Genomic DNA, 14,868 nt, shown 5'->3' on the forward strand with positions numbered 1-14,868 from the left:
ATGATCAAACAAAAACTTAGCTTGTCTTGGAGAGACTGGGAGCAAGGTAGTCACAAGGAATCTGAAGAGCACTGAATACATTGAGAGCAGGCAAGGAACTGAGTATCCAGGTGAGCTAAATAGGAAACCAACCAAGGATAACGAACCAGCTGATGCTGCAACCTGCAGAAAGACAACACTACACAGTACCGCTTGTGACCACTAGAGGGAGCCCAAAAATAGAGTTCACAACAGTTCCCACCGTGAAGCATGGAGGAGGAGGTGTGATGGTGTGGGGGTGCTTTGCTGGTGACACTGTTGGGGATTTATTGAAAATTGAAGGCATACTGAACCAGCATGGCTACCACAGCATCCTGCAGAGGCATGCTATTCCATCCGGTTTGCGTTTAGTTGGACCATCATTTATTTTTCAACAGGACAATGACCCCAAACACACCTCCAGGCTGTGTAAGGGATATCTGACCAAGAAGGAGAGTGATGGGGTGCTACACCAGATGACCTGGCCTCCACAGTCACCAGACCTGAACCCAATCGAGATGGTTTGGGATGAGCTGGACCGCAGAGTGAAGGCAAAAGGGCCAACAAGTGCTAAGCATCTCTGGGAACTCGTTCAAGATTGTTGGAAGACCATTCCCGGTGACTACCTCTTGAAGCTCATCAAGAGAATGCCAAGAGTGTGCAAAGCAGTCATCAAAGCAAAAGGTGGCTACTTTGAAGAACCTAGAATATAAGACATAATTTCTGTTGTTTCACACTTTTTTGTTAAGTATATAATCCCACATGTGTTAATTCATAGTTTTGATGCCTTCAGTGTGAATTTACAATTTTCATAGTCATGAAAATACAGAAAAATCTTTAAATGAGAAGGTGTGTCCAAACTTTTAGTCTCTACTATACATATATATATATATATCTAGATTTTCTATTCTAACTCGTCGGTGTGATTTTTATGAATTACCGGATGGCACTCGCATTTGGTACCAGGAGCGGCATAAGGTCACCGAGGAGAGGTGTGAATGACAGGCCAAGAAACATGAAAGCTGGGATTAAAAATCTTGGTTATTCCACCAAACATTGATTTCTGTACTGTTCCTGAGGTAAAACATTAGTATTGCTGTTTCTATATGATTATGAACGTGTTTCCTTCGCATTCTTTCAGGCCTGAGGGCAGTGGGCGATGTATTGTGTGGAGATTCGGAGACATGGCAGATTACTATTACATAATGACGTCACTTTGCTGCCACCTAGTGGTCAGAGCTGCACACGCAACTAATACTAGTAAGGGTCCTCACGCATGCGTAGAGGAAATGGAACGCTATCTTGCGACCTGTCACCGCCGTCGGAATCGTATGGAACGCTGATTGCGCAGGCGCAGTGATGTCCAGCATGGAGGCGCTGCTGAAGAAGGAACTGAGCTTGTCCCGGGTGCAGCCGTCCGGTCACAGCGGGGGCGGCTGCATCAGTCAGGGCCGGAGCTATGACACCGACCGCGGCTGCCTCTACGTCAAATACAACCACAAGGCCGAGGTTATAATAGCGCTGCGCTGTATATGGGGGTTATAGCGCCATAATGGCCTGGTGGTCAGTGAGTGCAACTACAACACCCAGCGTGCACCGGGACAGCGTGTCCCAGGGTCTATACGGATCATGGGGGTCTCATCCCTGGTATTAGTGAGGGTCTCTGTGCTGATAGTGGGGTCACACCTGTGTAATGTGGGGTCTTAGTGAGGTACGAGGGTCTCTGTGCCCGGGGGTCTGTACTGATAGTGGGGTCACACCTGTGTAATGTGGGGTCTTAGTGAGGTACGAGGGTCTCTGTGCCCGGGGGTCTGTACTGATCGTGGGGTCACACCTGTGTAATGTGGGGTCTTAGTGAGGTACGAGGGTCTCTGTGCCCGGGGGTCTGTACTGATAGTGGGGTCACACCTGTGTAATGTGGGGTCTTAGTGAGGTACGAGGGTCTCTGTGCCCGGGGGTCTGTACTGATAGTGGGGTCACACCTGTGTAATGTGGGGTCTTAGTGAGGTACGAGGGTCTCTGTGCCCCGGGGTCTGTACTGATAGTGGGGTCACACCTGTGTAATGTGGGGTCTTAGTGAGGTACGAGGGTCTCTGTGCCCAGGGGTCTGTACTGATAGTGGGGTCACACCTGTGTAATGTGGGGTCTTAGTGAGGTACGAGGGTCTCTGTACCCGGGGGTCTGTACTGATAGTGGGGTCACACCTGTGTAATGTGGGGTCTTAGTGAGGTACGAGGGTCTCTGTGCCCCGGGGGTCTGTACTGATAGTGGGGTCACACCTGTGTAATGTGGGGTCTTAGTGAGGTACGAGGGTCTCTGTGCCCGGGGGTCTGTACTGATAGTGGGGTCACACCTGTGTAATGTGGGGTCTTAGTGAGGTACGAGGGTCTCTGTGCCCCGGGGGTCTGTACTGATAGTGGGGTCACACCTGTGTAATGTGGGGTCTTAGTGAGGTACGAGGCTCTCTGTGCCCGGGGGTCTGTACTGATAGTGGGGTCACAGCTGTGTAATGTGGGGTCTTAGTGAGGTACGAGGGTCTCTGTGCCCGGGGGTCTGTACTGATAGTGGGGTCACACCTGTGTAATGTGGGGTCTTAGTGAGGTACGAGGGTCTCTGTACCCGGGGGTCTGTACTGATAGTGGGGTCACACCTGTGTAATGTGGGGTCTTAGTGAGGTACGAGGGTCTCTGTGCCCGGGGGTCTGTACTGATAGTGAGGTCACACCTGTGTAATGTGGGGTCTTAGTGAGGTACGAGGGTCTCTGTGCCCGGGGGTCTGTACTGATAGTGGGGTCACACCTGTGTAATGTGGGGTCTTAGTGAGGTACGAGGCTCTCTGTGCCCCGGGGGTTTGTACTGATAGTGGGGTCACACCTGTGTAATGTGGGGTCTTAGTGAGGTACGAGGGTCTCTGTGCCCGGGGGTCTGTACTGATAGTGGGGTCACACCTGTGTAATGTGGGGTCTTAGTGAGGTACGAGGCTCTCTGTGCCCCGGGGGTTTGTACTGATAGTGGGGTCACACCTGTGTAATGTGGGGTCTTAGTGAGGTACGAGGGTCTCTGTGCCCGGGGGTCTGTACTGATAGTGGGGTCACACCTGTGTAATGTGGGGTCTTAGTGAGGTACGAGGGTCTCTGTGCCCGGGGGTCTGTACTGATAGTGGGGTCACACCTGTGTAATGTGGGGTCTTAGTGAGGTACGAGGGTCTCTGTGCCCGGGGGTCTGTACTGATAGTGGGGTCACACCTGTGTAATGTGGGGTCTTAGTGAGGTACGAGGGTCTCTGTGCCCGGGGGTCTGTACTGATAGTGGGGTCACACCTGTGTAATGTGGGGTCTTAGTGAGGTACGAGGGTCTCTGTGCCCGGGGGTCTGTACTGATAGTGGGGTCACACCTGTGTAATGTGGGGTCTTAGTGAGGTACGAGGGTCTCTGTGCCCGGGGGTCTGTACTGATAGTGGGGTCACACCTGTGTAATGTGGGGTCTTAGTGAGGTACGAGGCTCTCTGTGCCCGGGGGTCTGTACTGATAGTGGGGTCACACCTGTGTAATGTGGGGTCTTAGTGAGGTACGAGGGTCTCTGTGCCCGGGGGTCTGTACTGATAGTGGGGTCACACCTGTGTAATGTGGGGTCTTAGTGAGGTACGAGGGTCTCTGTGCCCCGGGGGTCTGTACTGATAGTGAGGTCACACCTGTGTAATGTGGGGTCTTAGTGAGGTACGAGGGTCTCTGTGCCCGGGGGTCTGTACTGATAGTGGGGTCACACCTGTGTAATGTGGGGTCTTAGTGAGGTACGAGGGTCTCTGTGCCCGGGGGTCTGTACTGATACTGGGGTCACACCTGTGTAATGTGGGGTCTTAGTGAGGTACGAGGGTCTCTGTGCCCTGGGGGTCTGTACTGATAGTGAGGTCACACCTGTGTAATGTGGGGTCTTAGTGAGGTACGAGGGTCTCTGTGCCCGGGGGTCTGTACTGATAGTGGGGTCACACCTGTGTAATGTGGGGTCTTAGTGAGGTACGAGGGTCTCTGTGCCCGGGGGTCTGTACTGATAGTGGGGTCACACCTGTGTAATCTGGGGTCTTAGTGAGGTACGAGGCTCTCTGTGCCCGGGGGTCTGTACTGATAGTGGGGTCACACCTGTGTAATGTGGGGTCTTAGTGAGGTACGAGGGTCTCTGTGCCCGGGGGTCTGTACTGATAGTGGGGTCACACCTGTGTAATGTGGGGTCTTAGTGAGGTATGAGGGTCTCTGTGCCCTGGGGTCTCTGTACTGATAGTGAGGTCACACCTGTGTAATGTGGGGTCTTAGTGAGGTACGAGGGTCTCTGTGCCCCGGGGGTCTGTACTGATAGTGGGGTCACACCTGTGTAATGTTGGTTCTTAGTGAGGTATGAGGGTCTCTGTGCCCGGGGGTCTGTACTGATAGTGGGGTCACACCTGTGTAATGTGGGGTCTTAGTGAGGTACGAGGGTCTCTGTGCCCCGAGGGTCTGTTCTGATAGTGGGGTCACACCTGTGTAATGTGGGGTCTTAGTGAGGTACGAGGCTCTCTGTGCCCCGGGGGTCTGTTCTGATAGTGGGGTCACACCTGTGTAATGTGGGGTCTTAGTGAGGTACGAGGGTCTCTGTGCCCCGGGGGTCTGTTCTGATAGTGGGGTCACACCTGTGTAATGTGGGGTCTTAGTGAGGTACGAGGGTCTCTGTGCCCCGGGGGTCTGTTCTGATAGTGGGGTCACACCTGTGTAATGTGGGGTCTTAGTGAGGTACGAGGGTCTCTGTGCCCCGGGGGTCTGTTCTGATAGTGGGGTCACACCTGTGTAATGTGGGGTCTTAGTGAGGTACGAGGGTCTCTGTGCCCGGGGGTCTGTACTGATAGTGGGGTCACACCTGTGTAATGTGGGGTCTTAGTGAGGTACGAGGGTCTCTGTGCCCGGGGGTCTGTACTGATAGTGGGGTCACACCTGTGTAATGTGGGGTCTTAGTGAGGTACGAGGGTCTCTGTGCCCCGAGGGTCTGTTCTGATAGTGGGGTCACACCTGTGTAATGTGGGGTCTTAGTGAGGTACGAGGCTCTCTGTGCCCCGGGGGTCTGTACTGATAGTGGGGTCACACCTGTGTAATGTGGGGTCTTAGTGAGGTACGAGGCTCTCTGTGCCCCGGGGGTCTGTTCTGATAGTGGGGTCACACCTGTGTAATGTGGGGTCTTAGTGAGGTACGAGGCTCTCTGTGCCCCGGGGGTCTGTACTGATAGTGGGGTCACACCTGTGTAATGTGGGGTCTTAGTGAGGTACGAGGGTCTCTGTGCCCGGGGGTCTGTACTGATAGTGGGGTCACACCTGTGTAATGTGGGGTCTTAGTGAGGTATGAGGGTCTCTGTGCCCCGGGGGTCTGTACTGATAGTGAGGTCACACCTGTGTAATGTGGGGTCTTAGTGAGGTACGAGGGTCTCTGTGCCCCGGGGGTCTGTACTGATAGTGGGGTCACACCTGTGTAATGTTGGTTCTTAGTGAGGTATGAGGGTCTCTGTGCCCGGGGGTCTGTACTGATAGTGGGGTCACACCTGTGTAATGTGGGGTCTTAGTGAGGTACGAGGGTCTCTGTGCCCCGAGGGTCTGTTCTGATAGTGGGGTCACACCTGTGTAATGTGGGGTCTTAGTGAGGTACGAGGGTCTCTGTGCCCGGGGGTCTGTACTGATAGTGGGGTCACACCTGTGTAATGTGGGGTCTTAGTGAGGTACGAGGGTCTCTGTGCCCCGGGGGTCTGTTCTGATAGTGGGGTCACACCTGTGTAATGTGGGGTCTTAGTGAGGTACGAGGGTCTCTGTGCCCCGGGGGTCTGTTCTGATAGTGGGGTCACACCTGTGTAATGTGGGGTCTTAGTGAGGTACGAGGGTCTCTGTGCCCCGGGGGTCTGTTCTGATAGTGGGGTCACACCTGTGTAATGTGGGGTCTTAGTGAGGTACGAGGGTCTCTGTGCCCCGGGGGTCTGTTCTGATAGTGGGGTCACACCTGTGTAATGTGGGGTCTTAGTGAGGTACGAGGGTCTCTGTGCCCGGGGGTCTGTACTGATAGTGGGGTCACACCTGTGTAATGTGGGGTCTTAGTGAGGTACGAGGGTCTCTGTGCCCGGGGGTCTGTACTGATAGTGGGGTCACACCTGTGTAATGTGGGGTCTTAGTGAGGTACGAGGGTCTCTGTGCCCCGAGGGTCTGTTCTGATAGTGGGGTCACACCTGTGTAATGTGGGGTCTTAGTGAGGTACGAGGCTCTCTGTGCCCCGGGGGTCTGTACTGATAGTGGGGTCACACCTGTGTAATGTGGGGTCTTAGTGAGGTACGAGGCTCTCTGTGCCCCGGGGGTCTGTTCTGATAGTGGGGTCACACCTGTGTAATGTGGGGTCTTAGTGAGGTACGAGGCTCTCTGTGCCCCGGGGGTCTGTACTGATAGTGGGGTCACACCTGTGTAATGTGGGGTCTTAGTGAGGTACGAGGCTCTCTGTGCCCCGGGGGTCTGTTCTGATAGTGGGGTCACACCTGTGTAATGTGGGGTCTTAGTGAGGTACGAGGGTCTCTGTGCCCCGGGGGTCTGTTCTGATAGTGGGGTCACACCTGTGTAATGTGGGGTCTTAGTGAGGTACGAGGGTCTCTGTGCCCCGGGGGTCTGTTCTGATAGTGGGGTCACACCTGTGTAATGTGGGGTCTTAGTGAGGTACGAGGGTCTCTGTGCCCCGGGGGTCTGTTCTGATAGTGGGGTCACACCTGTGTAATGTGGGGTCTTAGTGAGGTACGAGGGTCTCTGTGCCCGGGGGTCTGTACTGATAGTGGGGTCACACCTGTGTAATGTGGGGTCTTAGTGAGGTACGAGGGTCTCTGTGCCCGGGGGTCTGTACTGATAGTGGGGTCACACCTGTGTAATGTGGGGTCTTAGTGAGGTACGAGGGTCTCTGTGCCCGGGGGTCTGTACTGATAGTGGGGTCACACCTGTGTAATGTGGGGTCTTAGTGAGGTACGAGGGTCTCTGTGCCCGGGGGTCTGTACTGATAGTGGGGTCACACCTGTGTAATGTGGGGTCTTAGTGAGGTACGAGGGTCTCTGTGCCCCGGGGGTCTGTACTGATAGTGGGGTCACACCTGTGTAATGTGGGGTCTTAGTGAGGTACGAGGGTCTCTGTGCCCGGGGGTCTGTACTGATAGTGGGGTCACACCTGTGTGATGTGGGGTCTTAGTGAGGTACGAGGGTCTCTGTGCCCCGGGGGTCTGTACTGATAGTGGGGTCACACCTGTGTAATGTGGGGTCTTAGTGAGGTACGAGGCTCTCTGTGCCCGGGGGTCTGTACTGATAGTGGGGTCACACCTGTGTAATGTGGGGTCTTAGTGAGGTACGAGGCTCTCTGTGCCCGGGGGTCTGTACTGATAGTGAGGTCACACCTGTGTAATGTGGGGTCTTAGTGAGGTACGAGGGTCTCTGTGCCCCGGGGGTCTGTACTGATACTGGGGTCACACCTGTGTAATGTGGGGTCTTAGTGAGGTACGAGGGTCTCTGTGCCCGGGGGTCTGTACTGATAGTGGGGTCACACCTGTGTGATGTGGGGTCTTAGTGAGGTACGAGGGTCTCTGTGCCCTGGGGGTCTGTACTGATAGTGGGGTCACACCTGTGTAATGTGGGGTCTTTGTGAGGTACGAGGGTCTCTGTTCCCCAGGGGTCCGGCTCTGATCTCCCTCGGTTTTCCTCACAGGCCAGACAGATGTTTGAGGGGGAGCTGGCGAGTCTGGAGGCCCTTCATCAGACTGGCACCATCAAGGTTCCCAATCCGATAAAGGTGATAGATCAGCCAGGAGGGGGCGCCGCGCTGGTGATGGAGCACATGAACATGAGGAGCCTCAACAGGTGAGAAGGGCGACGGGTCAGCGCTGGGGGCTTCTATGTACTAGGGTAGTGGGCACGCCTCATGCAGGACATGATCCACACTGGTAAGGTGGTCCCTGGTGCTACGGGGCATGTATAGAATCCTATGAGTAGTGGGCATGCCTCACACATGGTAAGGTGGTCCCTGGTGCCGCAAGGCATGTATAGATTCCTATGAATAGTGGGCATGCCTCACACATGGTAAGGTGGTCCCTGGTGCTACGGGGCATGTATAGATTCCTATGAGTAGTGGGCATGCCTCACACATGGTAAGGTGGTCCCTGGTGCCGCGGGGCATGTATAGATTCCTATGAGTAGTGGGCATGCCTTTCACATAGTAAGGTGGTCCTTGGTGCTGCGAGGCATGTATAGATTCCTATGAATAGTGGGCATGCTACACACATGGTAAGGTGGTCCCTGGTGCCGCGGGGCATGTATAGATTCCTATGAATAGTGGGCATGCCTCACACATGGTAAGGTGGTCCTTGGTGCTGCGAGGCATGTATAGATTCCTATGAATAGTGGGCATGCCTCACACATGGTAAGGTGGTCCCTGGTGCTACGGGGCATGTATAGATTCCTATGAATAGTGGGCATGCCTCACACATGGTAAGGTGGTCCCTGGTGACGAGGGGCATGTATGGATTCCTATGAATAGTGGGCATGCCTCACACATGGTAAGGTGGTCCCTGGTGCCGCGGGACATGTATAGATTCCTGTAAGTAGTGGGCATGCCTCACATATGGTAAGGTGGTCTCTGGTGACGAGGGGCATGTATGGATTCCTATGAGTAGTGGGCATGCCTCACACATGGTAAGGTGGTCCCTGGTGCTGTGGGGCATGTATAGATTCCTGTGAGTAGTGGGCATGCCTCTCACATAGTAAGGTGGTCTCTGGTGACGAGGGGCATGTATAGATTCCTGTTAGTAGTGTGCATGCCTCTCACATAGTAAGGTGGTCCCTGATGCTGTGAGGCATGTATAGATTCCTGTTAGTAGTGGGCATGCCTCACATATGGTAAGGTGGTCTCTGGTGACGAGGGGCATGTATGGATTCCTATGAGTAGTGGGCATGCCTCACACATGGTAAGGTGGTCCCTGGTGACGAGGGGCATGTATGGATTCCTATGAATAGTGGGCATGCCTCACACATGGTAAGGTGGTCCCTGGTGACGAGGGGCATGCTTTTGCAGTACTAGACTGCCGTAGACGTGCCCCTCTTATGACATTGGGTGGGATTCGTGTCCCCTCACTCTTCCTGTATTGCAGGCACTCGGCGGCGTTGGGGGAGCAGTTGGCCGATCTCCACCTGCACAACCAGCGGCTGCGGGAGAAGCTGGACCGAGACAGCGGCATTGTGGGTAATTAGCTGCGGAGGGGTTCATATACTTATCCCATATCATATTCCTGTCCTGAGGGTTCACTTTCTTTTTCCCATAAGGTAAAGGGGCGGGGCAAGCGGTCGTGGCACACGTGGACAAGTTCGGCTTTCACGCGGTGACCTGCTGTGGATCCATCCCCTTGGTGAGAGCCTGAGATATATACGTGTGTGCGGCCAATCAGATCACTGTGTCCTCTACCCCTCCCCCGAGCACTAAGTTGATAGCTGCAGATGTTTGATTGACAGGTGAATGATTGGCAGGAGGACTGGGTCGCCTTCTATTGCCGGCAGCGGATCCAGCCACAGATGGCGCTGTTGGAGGAGTCGTCCGGGGACCGCGAGGCTCGGGAGCTTTGGGCGCAATTACAGGTGAGGCTCCGCCTACTGAGGTCGGCTCCTCCCTCTCCAAGTATGAGTGGCAGTTACCTTCTTATCAGCTCTCCATATACTGACGTCCTGGATACACAGTAGATAACCTGGAAAAATAGAGCTCAGCAGAGTAGAGATTGCGTCGTAGAGCGTGGCGGAGTAGAGGTTTCAGCAAAGAGTATGGAGGAATAGAGGTAGCTAAGTAGAGCGCGGCAGAGTAGAGGTTGCGGCGTAGAGCACGGCGGAGCAGAGGTTGCGGCGGAGCAGAGTGTCACGATAATGTAAAATGCCATATTGTGAGTTTAGTTTCAGAAGGTTACAGACATGCTGTGGGTCATTCCGACCCCCCCTCTTTTCACTCTGCCTGCTGCCTATGTGTGTAATTCAAAACCCTCACTAGAATCACTGAAGTTTTATGGCTTTTAGCTGCACCAGACTCTGTGAAAACTACTCATTCCCTCCTCCCGCATAATACCAGCCAAAACTGGTATAGCCACTTCCAAACTGCAGGCATTTCTTTGTTCTATTAACGGGATATATAGGGGCACCGATCTGGGCTAGGGATATAACAATAATCTATTCCGTATGTCCATCGATAGATCTATCACTCACTGAAAGCGCTAGCAGCTAAACGCAACCAGAGCAAAGCGTGGACTTCTCCTTAAGAAGTTCATATAATTGCGCCGTGCTTAAAGAATCGCCCCGACGTGGTGCACCTCGGAAACCTGGTCTAGTTCGTATATGAGATTTATACAGCGAGATATGCATAAAAATAGTTTTCATATACTAAGAAAAGGGGAGGTTTCAGTTTCAGGCCCCAGGTGATGTCACCGCAGTGGGAGTGCCTGGGTTTTGAGCTAGGAATACCTTAGTGAGACAGCATTCTTGCATTGTCTTTGTGTCCGGGGTCCAGCTGCGTACAGATGTGATATGCATCTAGATGTGTGCATCCTACAAAGCCCACAGCCTGCCATGATGATATGAAATGATCTGAACCTCCTGTAAGTGTTCTTTTCAATTTTAATCCCATTTTATTTGTAATTTGTATTTGTACATATGATATTGTCTCCTTTATCATTTATTTTTATACTTTGTAAACACTGCCTACCTTTTTTGGAGTAAAAATTACAATTTGTTAGCTTGTTTTTCCTTGCTTTAAATGAACTGTTGCGTCCTCTGAAGTGAATTACGCTACTGATTTGGGTTGGCTCCGGACTCGTTAACAATTAAGAGAATCGGAGCTGGTGGCAGCATACTTTGTCCTGTGCGTTTGGGAGGCTTTGTAGCGACGGTGGCTTTGATAATTATTGTTCCCGCCTGAGTGGGAGTAGTTATATCACCCTCACTGCAGCGGGCCCAATAGCCAGTACATAGCAGGCAGCCCTTCTGGTGACTAATTACCCTAGGTGCAGTACTCTGACGGACCTGAAGGTAAAGGGGGCACCAGAGAGCTGCAAGTTCCAAACCGGAACTGGGAAGCGGGATATAGATAAATTCCCTTCAGAAAGAACCAGGGGCAACCAAACAACCCCGGTTCGTGACAAATTGGTGTGAGTGGTGGGGATGATAAAGGCATCTTCCCCGTGAACCGTTTGGTGGGATCCCTGATGTAGCACGGTGGGATTCGTGACACCGAGGTTGCGGCGAAGAGCACGGCAGAGCTGCTGCGGAGTGAAGTTGTGGTGTAGAGCATGGCCGAGCGGAGTTTTGGCGTAGCGCGGGGCTGCATTGTAGTGGGTGGTGGGTCAGAGCTGCAGTGTAGAGCACGGCGGAGCAGAGTTTGCTGCGAAGAGCTCGGCATAGAGCATGATGCAGCATAGAGCATGGTGGAGCAGACTTGCGGCGTAGAGCACGGTGGAGTAAAGGTTGCGGCATAGAGCATGACGGAGCAGAGCTGCGGTTTAGAGCACAGTGGAGTAGAGGTTGGGGCGTAGAGCGTGGTGGAGCAGAGTTGCTGCGTATAGCACGGTGGATTAGAGGTTGGGGTGTACAGCGTGATGGAGCAGTGTTGCGGCGTAGAGCGCGGTGGAGCAGAGTTGCGGCGTAGAGCGTGGTGGAGCAGAGTTGCGGCGTATAGCACGGTGGAGTAGAGGTTCCGGTGTAGAACACGGTGGACTAGAGGTTGGGGCGTAGAGTGTGGTGGATCAGAGTGGCGGAGCAGAGTTGCGGCGTATAGCACGGTGGAGTAGAGGTTCTAGTGTAGAACACGATGGACTAGAGGTTGGGACGTAGAGCGTGGTGGAGCAGAGTTGCGGCGTAGAGCACTGTGGAGTAGAGGTTGCGTGTAGAACATGGTGGAGTTGAGTTTGGGGCGTAAAGTGTGATGGAGCAGAGTTGCGGCGTAGAGCGTGGTAGAGCAGAGTTGGGGTGTAGAGCGTGGTGGAGCAGAGTTGCGGAGTATAGCACAGTGGAGTAGAGCACGGCGGAGTAGAGGTTGAGGTGTAGAGGCACGACGGAACAGAGTTGCGGTGTATAGCACGGTGGAGTAGAGGTTGCCGCGTAGAGCACGGCGGAGTAGAGATTGGGGTGTAGAGCACGGCGGAGCAGAGTTGCGGTGTAGAGTACGGTGGCGTAAAGGTCAGGGTGTAGAGCACAGTGGAGGAGAATTGTGGCGTAGAGCGCTGCGGTGTACTGTTATATCGGAGCATAGACGCGATCAGAGCGGAGTTGTAGCAGAGCTGCGGCGTTAAGCGCGGCGTTGCAGATTGTAGCGGAGCTGTGGTGTTGAGCTTGGTGGAGCAGAGTTGCAGCATGGAAGCGCAGTGGTGCAGAGCGCAGCAGAGCTTCGGCTTAGAGCGTGGTGGGCAGAGCCTCTGACTGTTCTCAGCTTTGTCCCTTGTGTCTTGTCACTCAGCTGCAGGTTCCGCGGTTCTTCTCGGGGGTGGAGGTGGTCCCGGCGCTTCTCCACGGGGACCTGTGGGGCGGGAACGTGGCAGAGCTGGACACGGGGCCGGTGATCTTTGACCCTGCCTGCTTCTACGGACACTGGGAGTTCGAGCTGGCCATCGCCGGCATGTTCGGAGGGTTCGGATCGTCCTTCTACTCCGCCTACCACCAGACGTTGCCCCAGACCTCCGGCCTGGAGAAGCGGCTGAAGCTCTACCAGCTCTTCCACTACCTGAACCACTGGAACCACTTTGGCAGTGGCTACAGAGGGTCCTCGCTGGGCATCATGAGAAGCCTCCTGAAGTGAGGGGTCCCGGGGCCACACACTGCACCATTAGACACTCGGCTCCTAGGTTGCTCCAGGTGGACCCCGCTTCTAGAAAACTCTTAAGACCACCACTGATCACCGGAGCGGAGGGGCGTAAGCTCTGAGCATGGGCTAGACTGAAACTTGTCAAAAGTTTTCTAAAAGTTCAGTTACTGTTTAAAGGGGACACGCGGACCAGAACTGATAATGCCAAGTACAGGGGCAGAGGGGGAGGAGCAAGACACAGCCACTCCCCCATCGCAACTGCCTGCACGGGTTCCTCCATTAAAGGGGATTCTGTAACAGCATTTATCACTTAGGCAGATGATGAGGGGATAAGGGGGTGTTCCCGAAAACGAGGGTCCCCTATGTGGAAGGAGCGTTAGTGCGCATGCGCAGCCATATCTTCACTGTCTATGGGATTGGTGGTCGCGCATGCGCATTGCTGCCCCCATAGAGGTGTATAGCGTGGTGGTCACGCATGCGCACTGCTGCCCCATAGAGGTGTATAGCGTGGTGGTCGCGCATGCGCACTGCTGCCCCATAGAGGTGTATAGCGTGGTGGTCGCGCATGCGCATTGCTGCCCCCATAGAGGTGTATAGCGTGGTGGTCACACATGCGCATTGCTGCCCCCATAGAGGTGTATAGCGTGGTGGTCACGCATGCGCACTGCTGCCCCATAGAGGTGTATAGCGTGGTGGTCGCGCATGCGCATTGCTGCCCCCATAGAGGTGTTGCACTTTTAGTTTTCAGAGTTAAGTTTTGTTTTAGTCACTGACTAATGTGATGACCATTAAAGCTCCCGCTCTGCGCTTCTGCTGCTGCTTCATGTCTGTGTTTTTTCACATTGATGGCCCCTGAAAGGTGCAGTCACCAGGGGCCCATACACCGAGGCACACACCGTAGCGGCAGAGGTTGCTGATTGGCGCGGCTTGTCTCTGCACATGATTTCCTCCCTCTCCCCCCAAGGCTGGTGTCCCTAGTTATCTGGAGGGGATGGTCTTCTTATTGCCCCTTTGTCTGACATGTGGGGGCCATAATACACCTCACTCACTTCTGGACTATCAGATGCCGGAGTGATGGATGATCGCTGTCCCTGTGATTTGATCAGAAGAAGAGAGAAACATACTGAATTTTTTTTATCCTTGACCCCTGTACGAATCACACCCAACCCTTGAGCCTACCTCACCCAAACTGGCCAGGACAGCAGTGCACAACAGCATGCGCAAGAGCCAGAAGACAGCAGTGCACAACAGCATGCGCAGGATTTAGGACAGGCGCAGGATGGTTTGGAGTATGGCCAGCTCTGACTTTTATTCCTAGTGGCTCCACCTACTTGACTCTGCAGAGGTCATTTACATATGGCGCGTACTGGATGACAAGGTGAAGTGCGGGGTTTATTTTTACCTTTTGGTGTTGGAAATCTTTGATCCTTCTTCACCTGTGAGCGGTCCCAGCGTTGCCCCCTGTTCCCCAGGATTCCTGTACTATGGCTCCAGCACAACCGGTGTCAATGTCTACATCCGGCCCAGCCTGCATGTGTCTGAGTATATGTGAGGACATTGATGTGGATTGTGATAAAGGTTTTTATTTTCTCCCAAGTGAAGATCCAGAACACATTCATAAATAGTCCCATCCGTTGTACACGCGGATCTGTGGGAGGCCAGTGTGGCAGACGATGACCATGGGCCTGTTCTTTTTGACCCTTCTACTTCATAAGGCCCCTAGGAGTACGACGACGAATAGCAGTGGTCTTCTTAATAAGGGTATGAGGATATAATCACGCTGAACTTTGAAATAACATAAAAATCTGGACTAAAACCTTGTATTCATCCTCCAATGTGTTTTATATGGGTGAATGATCACTTAAAGGGGAGCTGTTACTTTTAATAAATATCTATTTTTTTTAGCTGGTGTAAATACCGCTGTTCTCCTTAATCCGGCGTAGTTTTTCTTTTTTTCCTGGGCTTCTCTGTCCCTGAGATATGGCCCCATCTTTCCTGCATGTAA

General features: G+C 53.5%; 1 protein-coding gene across 7 annotated transcripts; it reads left to right on the top strand.

Moving 5' to 3' along the window:
• Positions 1 to 1,304: 1,304 nt before the first annotated feature.
• Positions 1,305 to 13,676, top strand: LOC143766719 (ketosamine-3-kinase-like). 7 transcript variants are annotated; one of them, XR_013213623.1, is made up of 7 exons: positions 1,327 to 1,527; positions 7,746 to 7,897; positions 9,184 to 9,275; positions 9,356 to 9,438; positions 9,542 to 9,664; positions 12,519 to 13,452; positions 13,499 to 13,676. XR_013213623.1 is itself a non-coding variant. In XM_077254577.1 (6 exons), exons 1-6 carry the CDS (start codon positions 1,378 to 1,380, stop codon positions 12,855 to 12,857), a joined length of 939 nt encoding a protein of 312 aa, XP_077110692.1. In that variant the 5' UTR covers positions 1,305 to 1,377; the 3' UTR covers positions 12,858 to 13,676. The 7 variants fall into 7 exon arrangements, 1 of the variants encoding a protein (XP_077110692.1); XR_013213624.1 differs by having other exon boundaries at positions 12,519 to 13,406; positions 13,453 to 13,676; XR_013213625.1 differs by having other exon boundaries at positions 12,519 to 13,406.
• The last annotated feature ends 1,192 nt before the right edge of the window (positions 13,677 to 14,868 follow it).

Source organism: Ranitomeya variabilis, chromosome 4 (genome assembly GCF_051348905.1).
Source record: "Ranitomeya variabilis isolate aRanVar5 chromosome 4, aRanVar5.hap1, whole genome shotgun sequence".
NCBI classification, from domain to species: domain Eukaryota; kingdom Metazoa; phylum Chordata; class Amphibia; order Anura; family Dendrobatidae; genus Ranitomeya; species Ranitomeya variabilis.

What these genes read in the sequence shown, in the direction of transcription:
- LOC143766719 (XM_077254577.1), top strand. Translation starts at nt 1,378, where the DNA reads ATGTCCAGCATGGAGGCGCTGCTGAAGAAGGAACTGAGCTTGTCCCGG. An exon ending in AACATGAGGAGCCTCAACAG is followed by an intron (nt 7,898 to 9,183) that starts GTGAGAAGGGCG and finishes CCTGTATTGCAG; the next exon opens with GCACTCGGCGGCGTTGGGGG. An exon ending in AGCTTTGGGCGCAATTACAG is followed by an intron (nt 9,665 to 12,518) that starts GTGAGGCTCCGC and finishes CTTGTCACTCAG; the next exon opens with CTGCAGGTTCCGCGGTTCTT.